Source organism: Loxodonta africana, chromosome 1, assembly GCF_030014295.1.
Source record: "Loxodonta africana isolate mLoxAfr1 chromosome 1, mLoxAfr1.hap2, whole genome shotgun sequence".
Classification (NCBI taxonomy): Eukaryota; Metazoa; Chordata; class Mammalia; order Proboscidea; family Elephantidae; genus Loxodonta; species Loxodonta africana.
The window spans coordinates 104,821,003-104,841,658 of record NC_087342.1 but is presented as its reverse complement, the minus strand read 5'-3'; the positions used below and the strand labels follow the sequence as shown (position 1 = coordinate 104,841,658).

Genomic DNA, 20,656 nt, shown 5'->3' with positions numbered 1-20,656 from the left:
GTGGAGGCTGTAGTTGATGTGGTCCATTAATCCTTTGGACTAATTTTCCCTTGTGTCTTTGCTTTTCTTTATTTTCCTTTGTTCCAGACAGGGTGGGACCAATTCTTGTATCTTAGATGGCCACCGGCAAGCTTTTAAGACTGCAGATACTGCTCACCACAGTAGTATATAAAATATTTTCTTTATGAACTGTGTTATGCCAACTGACCTATGTATAATAAATTTTGAGAACCATTGCTCTACTAGTGGTTCTCATAATTGGTCCCTAACCAGCAACATTAGCATCCACCTGGGAACTTGTTAGAAATGTCAAGTTCTCAGCAGGGATCTGTATTAAATACCTATGAGTTGGAATGGAGTCAAAGGGCAACGGGTTTCTTTTGGTTTGGTGTTCAAGGCACCACGCTAAGTCCTGGTACCAGTTTTTCCATCTCATTGCCATGCTTTTAGCCTAAGCCTTTAAGTCTCTGAAGAAGAGCTAGATGGAGTTAGTGGGATCTCACAGGCCCCCTTCTCCTTCAGCCTTCCCCTGGTAGCTGGGGGTGAATAAGCCAGTAAGGTAAGCACGGGCTCACGTGTGCTTACTTACTAATCTGTAGTGAACAACTTTACATGGGTTTCACCACATCTCCATTCCTTCCCCCAGAGACATGGACACCAAGTCAGGGGAGAACTGGGATGGATACCAAGGCCTCAAGGAAGAGATGAATACACACAAGGGGAACAGAAAGCAGTGTGCATGGATCTCACAGTGGACACAGTGACAAAGGTCTTGTGGCTTCCCCTGAATGCTCTATCATCAGGAATCCCTCCTGGGACAGATGGTGTACCAGAGAAAGAGAATCCGTCTGGCTGAATGGTGCTGAGGAGAGGGAGAAGGTGGGGCAGGTGCTGAGAGGTTATAGCCCTGCCCAGGCAGAGGCGAGAGGGGTGGCAATCCCAGATCTGACTAATCCCCCTCCAAGGCTGCTGGTCAGCCCACTTACTACCTCCACAAAAACACAACAGGGTCCTGAGCACAGGTTCACCTGTTCCCCAGGATTATCCCACCATATCAAGGTGGGACCTTCGCCAGTTTCTTCAAAGAAATCGGGGGCATTGGTGGTTCAGTGGTAGAGTTCCCTCCTATCAGGGAGACCAGGTTCGACTCCCAGCCCGTGCACCTTATGCACAGCTGCCACCTGTCTGTCAGTGAAGGCTTGCATGTTGCTATGATGCTGAAAAGGTTTCAGTGGAGCTTCCAGACTAAGAAGGACTAGGAAGAAAGGCCTGGCGATCTATTCCTGTAAATCAGCCAATGAAAACGCTGTGGATCACAACGGTTCGGGTTCGATCCACAGCCGGCCACGGAAATGGTGCAGGACCCAGCACTCTTTCCTTACTGACATTGTTCCTGCTCAGGGAAGCTGACAAGGGCTTCCATGAAGGCCAGTCTCTCCAGACGAGCCTCAAGGGGTAGCCCCTTGTAAAGGGTAGAGGAGGAGGCATCCCTGTGTAAAGTAAAGACTCCAGTCGTAGATCTTGCCTCCCATCCCACAAGAGCTATAAAGTCTAGAAGGGCAGAGATGGGTCTTGTTCATCTTTGCATCCCAAGGACCCAGCCCACACTATGTGCTCAACAAGTGGCTGTTGGGTGATTGACTGAATGAATGACTAAAGGCTCTAGTTGTAGAAAACCATTCCCAAAGCTAACTCTTCAGACAGAGATATAAGCCATCAAATGATACTGGTGAGGAGTGTGCTTCTTGGCCCAAGTAGACACATGCGACGATGTGGGCAGCTCCTGTCTGGAGGTGAGAAGGCAGAGGGGGGCAGGAGCTGGTTGAGTGGACACGGGCAATACAGGGTGGAGAGGAGGAGTATGCTGTCACATTGTAGGGAGAGCAACTAGGGTCACATAACAATGTGTGTGTAAGTTTTTGTATGAGAAACTGACTTGAATTGTAAACTTTCACTTAAAGCACAATAAAAAAAAAAGACTGTAGTTGTAGATGGTAGACTGAAAATTTGGATTTCTCTGTTTTCCACTAAAATGGTAATAAATGCATTTTTTTTAAAGCTATAAATCCACAGAGAAAAACAATGCAAGAGACGAGAGGTTCTAATAAATTTTTGGAAAACAGAAGGCAGGTGGACAAGTGGTAGCTCTCTTATCAGACTGAAGTTGAAACTGAAATGTGCCTTCAAAAAGAAGGACGTGGAGGTTAGTACAAAAACAATGCTAATTACTGTCACAGAGCTCTGGGGTTCAGAAGGTGTGTGCACCAGGTGCCTCTGAAGGCTGGGGTGCAGGACAGGGGCTGAAAATAGGAGGACTGCTTGAATATCTGTAGAAGGGGCATTTACCTTCCCAGGTGCCACCACAGGCCAGTAGAGCAGGCATCTCTGGGCATCTATCCCTCCCTGACCCTGGCTGAAGGCCATTCTGGAGAGTTGGACCAGGGAGTCTCTAGTTCTCTAGGCACAGCTAGGGAAGAGAGGGGCCATTCTGACACCTGGAAAGCTAAGAGAAAATCTGTATAGCACAGAGTGAGACCCTCAGTTCCCTCCCAGGCTGGGCTCTGTAAACACTGACAACCAGGCAGGAGGAAAGACCTGGTACAGATGCTAAATGGTCTGGTCCCAGCCAAGGATCACCAGGCATTCAAAGAAAGCCTCCAACCTGAAAGAGAGCCTACAGCAAAAAGTAACTTAGAGGAAAATGGAGATAAAGAAGGGAAGAGAAGAAAAAAAAATTAAGAAAGATTGCATATTCTTAATTCGAAGACAGAGTCTTATTGATCTTTCTGTCCCTGGCACTCAGCACTGTGCCTGGAACATGTTGTTTTGTGCCACCGAGTCATAGCAACCCTGTAGGACAGAGTAGAACTGCCCCATAGGGTTTCCAAGGCTGTAATCTTTACAGAAACAGACTGCCATATTGTCTTGGTTATCTAGTGCTGCTGTAACAGAAATACCACAAGTGGATGGCTTTAACAAAGAGAAGTTTATTTCCTTACAATAAAGTAGGATAAAAGTCCAAATTCAGGGCATCGGCTCCAGGGGAAGGCTTTCTGTCTCTGTTGGCTCTGGAGGAAGGTCCTTGTCCTCAATTTTTCCCTGCTCGAGGAGCTTCTCTGGTGCAGGGACCCCAGGTCCAAAGGATACACTCTGCTCCTGGTGCTGCTTTCATGGTGGTATGAGGTCCCCAACTCTCTGCTTGCTTCCCTTTCCTTTTATCTCTTGAAAGAAAAGGTGGTGCGGGACATACCCCAGGGAAACTCCCTTTACATTGGATCAGGGATGTGACTTTAGTAAGGGTGTTACAATTCCACTTTAATCCTCTTTAACATAAAATTACGATCACAAAATGGAAGACAACCACACAGTACTGGGAATCGCAGCCCAGTCAAATTGATACACACATTTTTGGGGGGGACATAATTCAATCCATGACATACATCTTTCTCCCTTGGACCAGCTGGTGGATTCAAACTGCTGACTTAAAGTTAGCAGCCAAGCGCTTAACAACTGTACCACCAAGCCTCCTTTGCCTGGAACATAAAACCCATTGCTGTCGAGTCGATTCCAACTCATAGCGATCCTATAGGGCAGAGTAGAACTGCCTCATAGGGTTTCTAAGGAGCGGCTGGTGGATTTGAATGTCCAGCCTTTTGGTTAGCGGTCTGAGCTCTTAACCATTGTGCCACCAGGGCTCCTGGAACATAGTAGATGCAAATAAACATTTGCTGAATAATTCGGTAATAACTGAATACTAGAAGTTGGATTACGCTATTCGGGTAACCCCTAGGAGATCCTCTCCCCTTATCACCTTCTTTTCCGAGAAAGGTATCCAGGAAAGCTGTAGAGACTGGTCAATGTCACTGGCTGCTTTTCTGGGAGTTCCCAGGTATCCTGGTCCTACTTGCCACACTGGCCCCAACCTCTTGTGCTCTAGAAATACGCTCTCCTGGATACCTAGAGTGAAATTCATTTCACTGCTAGAAATGAAACCAGCAGGATTCACCCAGTGATGTATTGGTGAATCTTTAACAGGTGTTCACTGGAAAAATCAAACCAAAAAACCAAACCCATTGCTGTAGGGTCAATGCCGACATATAACGACCCTGTGAGCAGAGTGGAACTGCCCCATAGGATTTCCAAAGCTGTATGTCTTTTTTTTTTTTTACAGAAGAAGGCTGCTACATCTTTTTCCCGTGGAGTGGCCGCTAGGTTCAAACTGCTGACCTTTCGGTTAGCAGCCAAGCACTTAACCACTGCGCAACCAAGGGTCCTTCTCTGGAAAAAAGAAGCCCCTATTTGCAGGCATTTGCTGATTTTTGCAATGCAAATACTCTCACTATGGCCAATTTTGAGCTGCCAACATGAAGTCGCTGAATGTGGAGCAGGGAAGACAAAGAGGTGCACATAGTTGTCTCACAGGCCGGTGTGAGCTGTTCCAGCATACCACTCATTGGATTCACCCCGGGTGGCAGTGACCAGTGACGCAGTACTCGGGCCACTGCTGTGGGTCAAGTGCCCTCTGCCTCCATCCTTCTGCTCCATGAGCCATGACCCACCAGCCTAACCAGCCCCAAGTTGCCTCCTCTGGACCACAGGAGAAGAGACTGAGACTGGGAAGCCCACTCCCAACCAACTAAACCACAAGTCAGAAGAGGCAGTTTTAAGTAAAACTGGGGCTGGGGAGGGGGCTCCCTAGGGACTGTGTTCACGCCCTGTATTACTTCCCTATTCTCCAGCCCAGGAGAGGAGGAGTCCATAAGAGGGCAGTTGATGCATCTCTCTTTCTTATCTTTGGAGGAGTCGCCAAACCTGGACCCTGAGATTTTGTGGCCAGCATGGGCTTTGCTCAGGATTCAGGCTCTGAAGGGGGATTGAGGATACTCTTGGGGTGATGGGACTGAGACCCAAGTCCTTCTAAGTCTTCAGGCACCTCTGGACATAACCTTTCTGTACAACGCCCCTGTGGTCTCAGTTTATCCACCCACAGCCACCCATTCAGATGCCAGGGAGAGGAAGGACAAACTTTAATTGTTGCTGAAAAGAGATACCTCCCTCCACTGCTGCTGACAGGTGGGCATGGCACAGCTGTCCTAGTCCAGGCATGGGCTGGTCCTCCTGAAGTGAGCAACCCTTCTCCGCTGGGGCCTGGAGTCATGGGGGTCAGGGTACGGAGCCGAGGGCTTCTGACTGGCACATTCTCAGCTGCGCCACAAGACCACATTGGCGGAAGGCACATCAAAGTGCTTGCGTGTGTGGTCAGTGTCCCGGCGGTACAGGTAGCCACAGGTAGGCTTCTGCACGGTGTAGAAAGGGTTCAGAGAGTTGGAGTACTGGGAGGTGTAGAAATTGAACCTAAGCCTGTCTGGGTTCTGGCCCCTGGGGTCCACTACCACCGGCACATACGCTGCTGCCAGAGACTGTTCTCGGTCCTGCTTCCACGTCCGGGACAGCAGTGGGCGTGGGGTCTTCACCTTTTTGCCTGATGATGTCTTTGGCCCATGACTGGGTACTGAGGTTTTCTGTGAGTCCTGGAAGGAGGGAGAGAAGAGGAGAGCTGGGGCATCGATCACTGGGGCATCGAATACTAGAGTCACTGCTCAGAAGCCCACAGGGCCATCCTGGCACACAGCTCTGCTGGCCACAGAGCCAAGACTCCAGAGCTGATGCCTGGTAATGCAGGCCTCTGCCTGCTTATCAGAGTCCCTGGGTGCTGCAAAGAGTTAACCCGCTCAGCTGCTAACCAAAAGCGTGGCGGTTCAAGTCTACCCAGAGATCCCTCAGAAGAAAGGCCTGGTGATCTATTTCCAAAAAATCAGCCATTGAAAACCCTGTGAAGCACGGTTCTACTCTGACACACACAGGGTCGCCATGAGTCAGAATCGACTCCATGGCAACTGGTTTTGTCTGCTTATCAGAGTTATCTGCCAGCTCACCAAGACTTGACCTCACATTGCTCTCATTTGCCCCTCTTCCTCCTCCCCATTGCCACTGCTCCAGTCAGGCCACAGTCTCCTGCCGGGTTCCTCCCGCTTTCTAGCTTGTCTTCCTGCTTCCCAACCCTGTGCCTTTTCAGCCTGTGCTTCACACTCACATCAGAATGCATATTTCGGGATTCTTGGCCAGGTCCTACTGCACTAAGGAGCCCTGGTGGTGCAGTACTTAAGTGCCTGGCTGCTAACTGAAAGGTCCGCGGTTGAAACGTGCCAGCCACTCCATGGGAAAAAGATGTGACAGTCTGCTTCTGTAAAAGATTATAGCCTTGGAAACCCAATGGGGCAGTTCTACTCTGTCCTATAGGGTCGCTATGAGTGGGTTTTGACTAGACGGCGAAGGATTTTTTTTTTTATCGTGCTTTAAGTGAAAGTTTACAAATCAAGTTAGTCTCTCATACAAAAATTTACATACACCTTGCTGTATACTCCTAGTTGCTCTCCCCCTAACGAGACAGCACACTCCTCTCTACCCTCTATTTCCATGTCCATTCAGCTAGTTTCTCTCCCACTCTGGATGGCAAACAATTTTTGGCCTATTGCTCTCACTCTCAAAGTATCTTTTGCTCCCTTTTGTTGTTGGTGTTAGTTGCCAAAGAATGGATTCCCAGTCATGGCGACCACATGTGTGCAGAGCACAGGGTTTTTGAGACTGTGACCTTTTGGAAACAGGTCTCCAGGCCTGTCTTTCGAGACACCTCTGCCAACCTTTCAGCTAGGAGTCAAGTTCTTAATCATTTGTGCCACCCAGAGTATCCTTTTGGTCTCTAAACCAAAACCGTAGGGTTTCCAAGGCTGTAATCTTTCCGGAAGCAGATTGCCACATCTTTCTCCCACATAGGAGCTGGTAGGTTTGAACCGACGACCTTTAAGTTAGCAACCAAGCACTTAACTGCTGTGCCGCCAGGGCTCCTTTTTCGCTCTCTAAACCAAAAACAAAACAAAACAAATTCATTGCCGTCGAGCACACCTGGTCCTTCACACCTCTGGACCCGTGCCCAGGCTGTTTCCCCAGCCTACAATGCCCTCCCTCCCAGTCATTAGGAAAATTCTGTCTTCCCCATTAGATTGTGAGCTCCTTAAGGGCAGTGCCTTTCTCTTCTCTTTCTATACCCCCTTACCCTTGACATAACAGCCTCCACAATCCTATTCCCTCTTTTACTCCAGGCCAAGGCATTTAGGGAATGCTCAATAAATGCTGGTTCGACTGAACTGAATTCTAATAAAGGGCAGTAGACCTTTAGCCAGCCAGCCCATTCTATTTTAGAACACCTTTCATTGTTACAAAGCCGTGTCACCAATGGCTGCCTCCCCTTACCCCCTACTCTTGGTCCCTGGGATCTTGGGTTCTATTCGCTCTCTAGAAGTCCCGCCTCACTACGCTTATCTCACTGTACTTTTTACTCCTATCGCCACACTCCTTGACAACCCTGTGACTGAACTTTCTTGTTCACCTCCGAACCCCGACACCATCTCCCAGGTACCAGATGTTCATTCTACCAGAGGCCTTCAGATCCATGTCCGTACAAACCAGAGGAACTAGTGACAAGATGCCTGTAGGTGACCACCCACTGGGCCTGTAAGGCTGGCTCTGCCAGGGGAACCCATTTCCTCTCTGCCTATCCTGGCAGCCCTTCAGACCCTGGGCACTGGGAGAACCCCTAGCTACACAGTTAGTGGAAGTTGAGCCCCAGCCCTCTTACAAAGTCCCAGGTGCTCAAGTCATAAAGTAGGCTCCTTTGCATTTAATTTACAAGCTATTTTCCCAGTCCATGGAAACCCTGGTGGCATAGTGGTTAAGTGCTACAGCTGCTAACCAAAAGGTTGGCAGTTCAAATCCGCCACACGCTCCTTGGAAACTCTACGGGGCAGTTCTACTCTGTCCTATAGGGTCGCTATGAGTCGGAATCGACTCGACAGCAGTGGGTTTGGTTTTTTTTTTTTTTGTCCAGTCCATACTTGCCCAGGGCTTTCCTCCAAAACAGTCTTTGCTTATGTTAGTTTCTACTGAGGAATAAATGTGCCCTCATCTCTGCATTTCCAAATTCTTCCTAGCCTTCCAAGCCCAGCAGCTCTCCTGACACCTCCTCCAGGAAGCCTTCTCTGATGCCTACATCCCCTTCCTCCATCTCTCCCTCCTCTGCCCCTTCTAGCATTCCTCTTATGATGCAGTCCTTTGCAGGGCTGAGACTAGGGTAAGGCCAATGCAGCACTCTAGGGTGCAAATTTTAAGGCAGTGTTTGCGCTCAGGGTTGTGAAAGTGTACTGAGAATGAGTGCCTCCTTAAATTTTGCACCCTTGGCACTGTGATGCCTCATCCCAGTTGTGGCTGTAGTCCTCTGCTGGGACCCTGCTAATGTCCCAAGAGCCTGCAACCCTCTCCCAGCAGCCAGGGTCACATCCCATTCATCTCTGTATCCCTGGGGCCTACCCCAGGCTGGCACTCAGCCAAGCTGGATAGGAAGGTGAGCAAGTTCAGCAGCCTCCCCAGACTCTCCCAGGCTCGGCCCTGGGACTGCAGTCGAGATTACAGGTAGAGGGGCGAGCACAGGAAAAGAACCATGATGCTGGTAACCAACAATCGTTTTCCATCACCGTTTATAAGTGCTGCACCAAACCCTTTAAGTGGGTCACTGCTTAATCCTCACATTAACCTTGGAGGAAACTATTATTATGAGCCCCTCTTATAACTGAGAAGACTAAAGTTGAGAGGTTAGGAACATGTGCAGGGTTTCACGTGACTGATAAGGAGCAAGGCTGGGATTTGAACTTGGGCATTGCTGACTCCAGGGACCACACCCTACACTCCATGAGCTTCTTGTGCCCACTGCACTGTGGCAACAGAGCCTGTGAGGGGCGGTTAATCTTTAATTCATCTCTGCCCTCATTCCGTCAATTCTTGTTGAGCTCCGCTGGGTGCTGGGAGGCAGGTGCTCAGCCACAGCTGCTCTCCACAGCTGCCGGTCTCACTGGAGGGTGAGGCAACCAGATTCCTCAGTTTGGTAAGAACACTGCAGGGTGTGGAAGCTGGCTCGTGGCTGGGGGTTCTTGGAATCTGCATGGACAGGATGACACACTGCAAAGTGTGGGGTTTACTGTGTACATTACAGTCTCTTACCAGAGCCAAGGCAAGGGCATTAGTTCTTTAATTAATTCATTCAAAACCATCCCTGAAACTATCTACATGGGATCAAACTAACAGCAACTCAAAAGATTAGATAGGAAACTTGGGGGCAGTGAGTTTATATTAATGGAGGAGGAACAACTCAGAAAATGAGGGTGAGAATAGCTGCATGCCTTGAAGATTATAATCAATGTCACTGAATTGTACAGGTAGAAACAGTATGTTCTCCTGTGTATATTCTCAACAACAAAAACCATTCCTAAGCGCCTCTTGTATGCCGGGCTCTGTGTGTGAAGGTAACAAAGACACCACAAAGGTGAACTTCAGACTCCCTGTGGAGCGGGGTTCTCAACCTTGAAACCACTGAATTTTGGGCTGGATAATTGTTACGGGTGCTGTTGTGTGCACTGTAGCAGATTTAGCAACATCCCTAACCTCTACCTACCAGATGCCAGTAGCAGCCCCTCCCAGCTGTGATAAGCAAAAATGTCTGTAAACATTGCTAAACGTCCCCTGAGGGCTGTGAGAACCACTGCTTTAGAGCCTGTCCCAATCTCTTCATCCTCCATGTTTTCAAAGTTCAAGCTGACAGCCTGGCCCGGCAGAACTTTCCCTTTCTTGGACCACAAGAGGTGGCTCAGGTTGCCATGTGTTAAGCGTGAATCTGAGGATGTGGGGTTCTGGTCCTCCTGTCACCATAAAAGGGCTCAGCCTGCGGCCATGGAGGTGAGGAACTGCAGAGGTCTCTCTCATCACCTCTCCCCTCCCATTCCCCACTGCCCCTTCAGTGTTAGGGCCACGTGAACCCTTTACCTCAGGCTCCAGAGGCTGGCTTTGGGGCTGGCAGAGGCAGGTGCTTTCAAAATGTGTGGGGGTGGGAGGGGCTGAGCAGATACCCCATAGAGGGAAGGGGGAGGCTCTCTGCTAACACAATTGAGCATCTACCAAGTGCCAGGCACTAGCCACTCAGCTCAGCAAAAGCTCCTAAGAAAGGGACTGGACAATGGGTTGGAGAGAGAAGCTGATGAAGAGTGAGCTACTTGTATCAGGTGGACACTTGAGACTGTATTGGCATCTCCTGTCTGGAGGGGAGATGGGAGGGTAGAGAGGGTTAGAAACTGGCAAAACAGTCACGAAAGGAGAGACTGGAAGGAGGGAGCGGGCTGACTCACTAGGGGGAGAGTAAATGGGAGTATGGAGTAAGGTGTACATAAGCTTATATGTGACAGACTGACTTGATTTGTAAACTTTCACTTAAAGCACAATAAAAATTATTTTTTTTAAAAAAAGCTCCTAAGAATCATTTGAGTTGTTACCCCATTTTTCAGATAAGGAAACTGAGGCTCAAAGGAGTCTAAGCATTTACCTAAGATCATACCACTAGTAATGAGGTGCCCTCTAAGTGCCAAGACTTGGCAGAAGTCCTAGGGCTAGTTAGGGTGGGAGCCAGCACTTGAATGCTCCCCTCCTTCTCTGCCCCAGCTCAGGCCCTGACTCAGCCCGCCTGCTCTGGGCCTTCCTGCCAGCTAGGCCCGAGCCGCTACTACAACACCCGGGGTCCTGGTTGCTCAGACTAAGAGGGAAAGTCACATACCCAGGAATGAGGCCCTGACAGAAACTGTGCCAGAGGGACACTCCAGGGGAGAAGATGGAAGAAGGAGGACGAAGGAAGAGAAGGCATCTTGAGAGGAGGAGGAGGAGGAGGAAGCTGGGGTAGCCCTTGCCATGGCCCTGCCCCTTCCAGGGGCCAAGCCAGGCTCCAAGTGACTAACCTCAGAGGGGTGGGAACACCCCATTTCTCCCCGAGGCCTAGCTCAGCCAGCTCTGGAGAAGGGTGGGGCCTGACTACATACTTTCCAGGTTAACAGCTGGTTTCATTTAGCCATCTCTTCCTCCTCACGTCCTCTGTGTCAAGTGCACTGAGTGTGTGTGTGTGTGAGTTTAGAGCAGTGGTCTACAACCAGGGGTGATCTTCCCCTCAGGGGACATTTGCTAACGCCTGGAGACATTTTTGGTTGCCACAATTTGGGGTTGCTACTGGCATCTAATGGGTAGAGACCAGGGATGCTGCTAAACATCCTACAACGCACAGGATATTCCCCTATGTAAAGAACTGTCCAGACCAAAATGTCAACAGAAATGAGGTCAGGAATCTCTGGTTTAGAGGTTGGAGGAAGACTCCCCTCTCCTCTGTCTGATTCCCACAGCCTCATTAAGCCTCTTATTTCACAGGCACATTGAAGCTTGAGGGCAAGTGGAGGGTCTCACCAGCCCCTCCTCTTCTTTCTGAATCCCTTTAACCTATTCTCACTCGGGTTTAAAGCTAGAGCCAAAAGAAAAGGACTCTGGATAGGCAGACCCCACAAAGGCCTTTCAGATAACCCAGATTGACCCTAATCAGTGTATTATGTGTGCGTCCCTTATACCGGGGTTTACAATGGGGAAGAGGGTGATTTTTAAGCATTGGGCTTTCTGGGTAGGCCAAGAAGACCTCATTCGCGGTATCACTATAGGTCTTCTAGGAAGACACCCCGTCTGCTTAAATACTCCAGGCCCACGGGCACATTCCCACATCGATAACCTAGCCCATGCCTGAAATTCCACCATCAGCACCTCACACTCGGTGGAAGGCCTTGAGCCCTGTTGAAATGCAAATAGCACTTGGGTGAGGAAGTTAGCTGAACTTCCTGGGGACACCCGGTGCTGCAGGAATGTGATGGGCTTTGGAGTCTGAAGGTCTGAGCCTTTACAGGTCAGGCAGCCTTGGGCAAGTTGCTGAGCCTCTTTGAGCTTCAGGTGCCTCATCTGCAAAATGAGGATTAATAAGGATTTCTACTTGAGTGGTGTTGGGGGGGGCAGGGGTGTGTGCGATGAGCTGTGGGAACTGTGAAAGCACAAGGCAAACAGTAATAAAGAGCAGCTATTACCAGCCTCATTTGGCAATTACATCTAGGTTTTGATTGTGCTCATCTGAACCTTTTTGAGAGCTTGTTTGCCTTGATTGGTGCAAATGGTGCTCAACTAGTAACCTAAAGATTGGCAGTTCAAACCCACCCAGGAGCACTGTGGAAGTAAGGCCTGGTGATTTGCTTTCATAAACATTAGAGTCAAGAAAACCCTACAAAGCAATTCTACTCTGTAACTCATGTCAATGGGTTTTTGCCTGAGTTGAGGGCAGAGGGGAACTGAAAAGGATGGATGAGAAGGCCATGCGTAGTCCTTAGCTTCCTTGTGAGGCTGTGTAGCATGTGATCGAGGCCTGCAGCCAGCTACCTGGGCTCAAATTCCTGCTCCACCACTCATTACCTGCCTAATCTTTGGGTAAATTATAACTACTCTCTACCTCAGTTTTCCCACTTATAAAGTGGGAATAACAAGAGAATCTACCTTATAGGGTTAATGTGAAAGTTTAAAGAGATATGCCATGTAAATTTCCTAGACCAGACAGAGAATGGAGAAATTCTGCAGAGTATGGCCCCCAGACACCCTTTCAGCTCAGTAATGAGGCCACTCCTGAGGTTCACCCTTCAGCCAAAGATTGAACAGGCCCATGGAACAAAACAAGACTAAAGGGGCACGCCAGCCCTGGGGCAGGAACTAGAAGGTAGGAAGGAACAGGAAAGCTGGTAATAGGGAACCCAGGGTTGAGAAGGGAGAGTGTTGACATGTCGTGGGGTTGTTAACCAATCTCATAAAACAATGTGTGTACTAAATGATGAGAAACTAGTTTGTTCTGTAAACCTTCATCTAAAGTTCAATTAAAAAAAGAGAGAAAAAAGGAAAAAATAAATAAAGGGCCTAGACCTATTAAGTACTCAGTAAACTAGCTGTTATTATTAATAGTTACAAGTTTACTGGGGACATTGGGTAATGCAAATTGAACAACCTAGGAAGTGTCTTGGAGAACTGAAGGGGCATACCCTACCAACCAACCCATCCTACTGCTGTTGAGTTGATTCCGACTCACAGCGACCGCATAGGAGAAAGTAGAACTGCCCCACAGAGTTTCCAAGGAGCATCTGGTGGATTTGAACTGCCGACCTTCTGGTTAGCAGCCATCATACTTAACCCCACTACGCCACCAGGGTTTCCGCTGAAGAGGCATAGGAACCAGAAAAGTTCAATGGTGGCCCATCCCATCTCATGTTCCACCCCAGGGAGAAAAAGTCAGGTGGTGGCACTCATACCCAAGAGGCCACCAGCTCTCAGCCACACAGGTGGGCCTGCTAGATCCTGCATACTCCTTCCTGCTAATCAGACTTGTGACCTTGAGCTGTCCTGCTGCCACCCTGTGATGCCATCCCACCTCTGACATCCTTGACCAGGGCCTTCCTTGGTGGTGAGATGGTACACCTGGTGGTCAGGGGCTGCTGGGGCTCCCAGGGACTCTTAGAGGGCACTGAGAGTGCCGAAGTACGGAGAGCTAATGTGGGGGCCGGGGCATTATGATGCCTCTTTGACAACACAATCCCCTCTGGGTCTTCCTAGTCCATGGAGACATGGGCGCTGAAGGTGGTATTGGGGACAGGACCACAAGCTCTGGAGTCACATTGCCTGAGCTTAAATCCTGGCTCCATCAGTATTTTTTCTAGTTCTGTGACCTTGGACAAGTTAATTGACCTCTCTGTGCTTCTGTGTCCTCATCTGTAAAATGGGTAGACTAGAGGTATTTACCCATTAAGGTTGGGCAAGGGGCTTAGGGACAGTACCTGGCACAGAAAAAGCACTCAGTAAACATTAGCTATTATTATTATGGGTGGGTGAGTAATTGGATTGATGGATAAGCTCCTGAATGAGCTGCCCTATCCCCACATTCAAAAACCAGGCCCTCACCTCTCTGAGGTCTCACCTCCCCCAAATCCAGGCCTGATGGTCACCTCCCAGGAATGGGTCAGAAATCTCACATATACGAGTGATACATGCTTCTCCCTGTGACCAGCAGGTGGGGTGGCGGGGGTAGGGGGGGAGTACATGGTCAGGGAGGAACAGGGGAGGGAGGAGAGCAAGCTGGTGACTTCCTGCTCTCTGCCACACTGACTTGGGCTGGGCCCAGGACTTGTTTCCTCCCTGGCACTGTGTTAGCAATGACTTGTTGGTTACGGGGTGGACTTTGAGGCCCACAGGCAGATCGGGAGTTGGGGTCTTGATCTCACACCCTGATGGTAATAACCCCTAATTTCAGTGGAGGCTGGCAGGGCCTGGGAGGGGGAGGCTGGCAGGAATGAAGGAAGGAGGAGCAGCAGCAGCAATCAGCTTGTCCTGCCAGAGCCCCTGATTAGGGATCTCCAAGCACTCTGGGGTGATGCTATCTTGCTTGGGTGAGGGCAGGAAGGTGGCAACACAGCATTTTGGACTCTGGAGAAAATGGCCTGGCTCTCATGCCTTGGCTGTGGAAAGAGCTGTCAGGAGGGGAGCCAGGAGGCTGGTGGGAAGTGCTGTGTTAGAGATTCATTCAAGGTGCTGCAGCCCAGTGCGCAGGGAGGCTGAAGGTTCAGGGCCTGGAAGGGTCTTCATGCAGGTACCTCCTGGCCCACTCTGTTCTCCCCTCCTCCCACAATCCCCCAGGACCCATGAACTGTTAGCCCCGGCAGTGGCATGAGTGGAAAGAGGAGGGAAGCATCCTAGAGGTATTTCTGGGGAGCTGAGGGGAGCAGGGAACCATGACTTAGCACACATAATGCTTTGTCTCAGCTGAAAGGGGGCAAAGGTGCTGGACTGGTTGTCAGGGGTAACCTGAGACCAGTCCTGTCCCCTTTCTGGGCCTCAGTTTCCTTACGTGTACAATGAGGACATTGGGTGCCTGTATCTTGGACATTTGAGGGTGGGGGAGGTGAGTCACATCCTAAAGCCTTCATGCAGGGTCCTCCTGACTGATCATAGGACTGAGTCCTCCCAAGAGTGTCTCCCCAGCCCAGGCCAGGTCACCCTCGCTGTAGGAACCTCAAGAAGGAGCAGTGGCTGGGGAGACCTCCTTTAGGAAGGCCTGGACAGTCAAGCCGTATCTTTTTTATTTCATTTTGTAAATCATTTGAGAGGCAGATTTGCGTAGTGGTTAAGATCATGGCCTCTGGATGCATTCTGCCTGGGTTCCAATCCCAGCTCTGCCACTTCTTAGCTGTGTGACTTGCGTAAATCATTTAATATCTCTGCACCTCAGTTTCTAATCTGCAGTGGCGATGCGAATAGAATTTACCTAGTAGACTTGCTGTAAAGACCAAATAAGCTTAGAGTAGCACCTGCTATGAGGTAGGTGCTATGAGTTGTTATGTTATTATTTCTAAACCCCAGACAACATTGATTCAGCCCTGCCTCCAGGATAGCCTCCTTCTGGAACCTCCCTTCTCTGACATCTCTGCCACTCTCCAGGTATGACCTCATTTTATTCATCATTAAAATCCCTGGAAGGTTAAGGACTGTGGCCTGTCCCCCACAGTGCTCAGTGGGTATTTGGGAGAGACAACGAGAGCTAGGAGGACCCAGGGCTGACTTGGGGCATGGGAAGATCCCACTACCTTGCCTGCATCTTCCCCCCGCCGACACAAACACACAGCGTCCCCCTCTTCCTGCCGTCTCTGCTGTCTAGGTCCAGATGGAGGCTTAAGTGTCTTGCTACTGCCTTGCTTTAAGTAGGCCTGGTTATTTGGACATTCTCTCCACCCCTCCTTACCGTGTGATTTGGACAAACCAATTTACTTCTCTGATCCTTACTTGTTTTTCTTTTTTTTGGACCTCAGGCAGAGAGGGCCGAGTTATTCATACTCCTTGCTTCCCGGTGCATTATTATCACTGGTCCATGAAAGGCTCCTCTCCTGTTTTATTAGTTTTTTCCCCTTTATCTCCATTCCCCACCCCACCCCACCCCACCCCACTCCACCCCAGCCAGCGGCAACCATTCTAATGTGCCTCATGAGTATTTTCTTGTTCATATGTGTTCTTGCAAAATATATAGTGTTGTGTTTGTGCAAGTAGTTTTTTTTTTTTTATTTACATAAGTAATATTATGTGTTTTAGATCTTATTCTGTTGTTTATCTTTATCGCTCCTCACTGTTTTTAAGATCCATCTGCATTGCTATCCGAGCATCCAGGCCTTGGGTTCCAGTTGCTGCATGGTCTCCTCCACTGAGTGTATCCACCACAATTTACTTCTCTACTTCCCCAGGGACGGACCCCCTGGTGCCTCCACCTCCTGTCTCCTAAACAATGCTATAATGACATTGCATTCATATCTCCTTATGGATCTGAGTGAGGGTTTCCTTGGGGTATTTTCCTAAAAGCAGAATTGCTTGGTCATAGAGCATGAGTAAACATCATTTGAACTCTTCTTTTCTCCATCCATAAAATGGGTGGATTGGCCCTCTCTTGCAGGGTTCAAAAAGTTATACACACCTTGCTACGTACTCCTAGCTGTTCTCCCCCTAATGAAACAGCACACTCCTCTCCACCGTATTCCTTGTGTCCACTCAACCAGCTCCTGTCCCCATCTGCCTTCTCACCTCACCTCCAGACAGAAGTTTGATGCTTGTAATCCACTTGGACCTGTGCCTAACACAGCTCCGAGAATGGTGGATGTAGCGGCTGCTCCATCCAGGTTTCAGGGAGACAGGGAGACAAGCCAGACCCAGGAGGAGGCGCCATTGGAAAGAAGCCCTGGGCTTGAAATTGGGCCCAGGGTTTAACCTCTGGAACACATGTGAAGTGTACGGGGCTGTGCTGATTCCTGGAAGGTAAGGGCTGGTGTTGAACTTCAGACCCTCCCACAGCCAGAGCACAGGGCCTGGCACAGAGGAGGTGAGTGTGTCTAGGAAGTGCTTACTGCACTCATCCATCTCCTACCTCCCCTTCCTTAGAGCTGGAGGTAGCCTCCTCACATAGGAAGTTCCAGACAGCCTCATTTCCTCTCTCAGCCAATGAGCCTTTTAACCAGAGTGGGACCACACCTGAACATTACAATAGGTTAGAATTTAAAGACCATTGGGCCTCATATCCCATTTTACAGATAGAGAGACTGAGGCTCAGAAAGGCTCACAGTCTCATGGGAGGTTAATGGCAGAGGTGGCACTAGAATCCACGTCTCCAGGTTCCCCTCCCCCACCCCTGCTCTTTAAAAAAAGAAAATGCATTCCATGTTAAATTAGTTTGATTATTTGTAGAGTTTTAAGGTAAAACAAATGCTATACCAACAGAGCACATTGCCCAAAACTTTCTAAAATCCACATATAATCCTAACACTCCAACTAAACCATGTTCACTGTTCTATTTCCTTCTAAACCTTTGCCTGTTCACAAATATAGTTTCTATACTTACAGTCACAATCTACACAGAATTTTGTTTTTGTCCTTCTGTACTTAATCCATTGTTTGAAAATGCACACACACATTGTTTGAGATTGTGGGTTGTCAGGACAGAATGTTTCTATTCAACCTTCAAGGTGGCCTTGAAGATATCTGCCCCACCCTGTCTCTGGGGCCCCAGTGGAATTTTCCTTCTTGAGGTGCTTTGTTGAATTGGCACTGCTCTCTTGCTTGCTCTCATAGCCTCTGTTCTGTCTTTGCTCTTCTCCCTTTAGCATCTCTGCCCCAAGCCAGAGTGGCAGAGGAGGGAGGAAGCACTGAGTACCTACCATGAGCAGACCCAGTCTGCTGAGTATCTTAACTCACTATCTCACTGAATCTTATAACAACCTTATATTAATAGCCCCCCATTTTACAGATGAACAAACTCAGGCTCAGAGAGGTTATAACTTGCCCAAGGTCATGCCCTTGATAAATAGCAGAGCCAGGATTCAAATTCACTCCCCAGCCAAGGATCTTTCCCACTGTATCATGATCCTATTGACAGAGGCCATGGCTCAAAAGGAAAATGAATCTCTCCCCAACACCTCTGAACACACCACTCCTGAACCAGGGCTGGACCTAAGTGTTCTATTACTTGAATCCCCATATCCCCAGGTACCAGGTAAGCAAATAGCTCTGAGCCCCCTCTCAGGATGTCAAGCCTGTTTAGGAGTCCACACTAGCCTGACCACCTCTCCTGGCCCACCTGACTAGCCCAGAGGAGCAGCTAGGGTGAGATTAAAGCCCACCCTCCCCCACAGGCCTAAAGAAGCAGCTTCAGGGCTGGTCTGGGATAAGGTGTCTCCTATCTGAAGCAGGAGGCTGGACAAATGGCCTGTAACCCAATGTCATTTGGGAGATGGGACCCTGTCACAGATTGAATTAGGTTCCCCCCAAAAATGTGTGTATCACTTTGGTTAGGCCACGATTCCCAGTATTCTGTGGTTGTCCTCCATTTTGTGATTGTAATTTTATGTTTAAAAGTATTAGGGTAGGATTGTAACACCATCCTTACCCAGATCATATCCCTGATCCAATATAAAGGGAGTTTCCCTGGGGTGTATGGCCTGTAACACCTTTTATCTCTCAAGAGATAAAAGGAAAGGGAAGCTAGCAGAGAGTAGGGACCTCATACCACCAAAAATCAGCACCAGGAGCAAAGCACATCCTTTGGACCTGGGGTCCTTGTACCTGAGAAGCTCCTTGACCAGGGGAAGATTGAGGACAAGGACCTTCCTCCCGAGTCGACAGAGAGAAAGCCTTTCCCTGGAGCTGACACACTGAATCTGGACTTTTAGCCTACTTTACTGTGGGGAGATAAACATCTCTTTGTTAAAGCCATCCACTTGTGGTATTTCTGTTATAGCAGCACTAGATGACTAAGACATATCCCTTCTGACTTTTGCCCCTGGACATCTGGCTGCAGAGACCTGGGACAGGGATGAAGGTGACTAGCAGGATGTCTCAGCCTGCCCTTCCCCAATCAGAGTCCACCCTCCCCTCCAGGAGCCCTTAGTTTTGCTTGAGGACAGACCACTAACTTGACAAAGACCTTGCTGGGTGTCTGGGGAGACTGCAACTTCCAGCCCCAATCCCACCCCACATTCCAAGGCAGGCCAATAAGGTTGACTCTTGAAGGATGCCAAGTAATTGCAGAGGTGAGATTTAATTACAGGACCTGGCTTTTGTCTGTTTCAAGGGGAGCCTATTATTTGGCTGTTTCTTTTACTGGGGGAGCAGGTGTGAGGTGTTGTTATTAGATGATTGGAGTGGGGGTTCAGCAGCAGCAGGACCGGTGTTGAGCTGGACAGAGATTTAGGCCCTGCCTCAGCCCCAGGGAACTTGGCGTTAAAATGGGCCAGGCTGACAGGACGAAACTGGGAGGAAGAGGGCTGGTCACTGTTCAACCCGGGCCTTCTAGAGGCTTCTCTTTCCTCTGTAAATGGGAATGAAACCCTCCTGGGTGGGAAGCCCTTTTGGGGTGAAATGGGTGATGTAAGCTAAGAAGCCCCTCTGGCTCTCATGGGTCATCCTGGTTCCCCCTTTTCCTCCATCCCCAAGTGTCATGGATTGAATTGTGTCCTTCAAAAATATGTGTCAACTTGGTTAGGCCATGATTCCTAGTATTGTGTGGTTGTCTTCCATTTTGTGATTTTCCTATGTATTATAAATCATAATCTCTGCCTGTGGTTAAAGAGGATGAGGGTGGGATGTAACATCCCTGATCCAATGTAGTTTCCCTGGGGTGTGGCCTGCACCACCTTTTATCTTACAAGAGATAAAAGGAAAGGGAAGCAAGCAGAGAGTTGGGGACCTCATACCTCCAAGAAAGCAGTGCAGGGAGCAGAGCAAGTCCTTTGGACCCTGGGGTTCCTGTGTGGAGAAGCTCCTAGACCAGGGGAAGATTGATGACAAGAAACCTTCCTCCAGAGCTGACAGAGAAAGGCTTCCCCTGGAGCTGATGCCCTGAATTTGAACTTCTAGCCTACTAGACTGTGAGAAAATAAACTTCTGTTTGTTAAAGCCATCTATTTGTGGTATTTCTGTTACAGCAGCACTAGATAACTGGGACACCAAGCAAGGGGACCAGAAGCAGGGAGAAATGAACAGAGACTTAAGGAGTGCCCCTGTGTGCCAGGCCCTGTGCAAGGCACTTTATATCCATTATTTAATCTGCATAACAACCCTAGGAGAGAGTACTATTATTACTTCCATCTTACAGATGAGAAACTAGCTCAGAGGTTTGTTTTTTTTTTTTTTAACTTCCCTACACCCAACCTATCATCAAACCCTTCCTTACTTCCTAAGAAATATCCCACAAACAATTACATTTTTTCTGTTTCCATCACTAGCACACACATCCTGGTCCCATCCGCTCCTGCTTGTATCAACTAACCAATTGATCAACCAATGAATCAATTAAGCAGCCTCCCTCAGCCTTTCAGTGTAGGCTTTTTCTTCCCCATCCACCCTTCCTCCAGCTGCTAAATGTACAGCCTTAAAACACAGCTATTCCTAATGACCCTTGCCTGCTCAGGATCCCACAGACCTTCCTCGAGATCACTGACTCTAGGCCAGCCCTTCTCATATGTTAACGTACACCACTGTGTCACCTGGGATCGCTCTCTGGCACATTCTCTGCTGGGTACCTTAGTCCATTAGCTCACTGAATCTCACAACCTTAAATTAGAAGGCCATTTTACAG

At 48.9% G+C, this 20,656-nt stretch overlaps 1 protein-coding gene across 1 annotated transcript in view; it reads right to left on the bottom strand.

Annotated features, from left to right (window-relative positions):
- Nucleotides 1–2,976: 2,976 nt before the first annotated feature.
- CIMIP3 (ciliary microtubule inner protein 3) overlaps nucleotides 2,977–20,656 on the bottom strand; it is a 76,194-nt gene continuing 58,514 nt past the window's right edge. Inside the window, exon 2 of the mRNA XM_064285962.1 lies at nucleotides 2,977–5,531. Coding sequence (XP_064142032.1) covers nucleotides 5,202–5,531 — 330 coding nt within the window. The 3' untranslated portion in view covers nucleotides 2,977–5,201. The remainder of the gene's footprint in view (nucleotides 5,532–20,656) is intronic.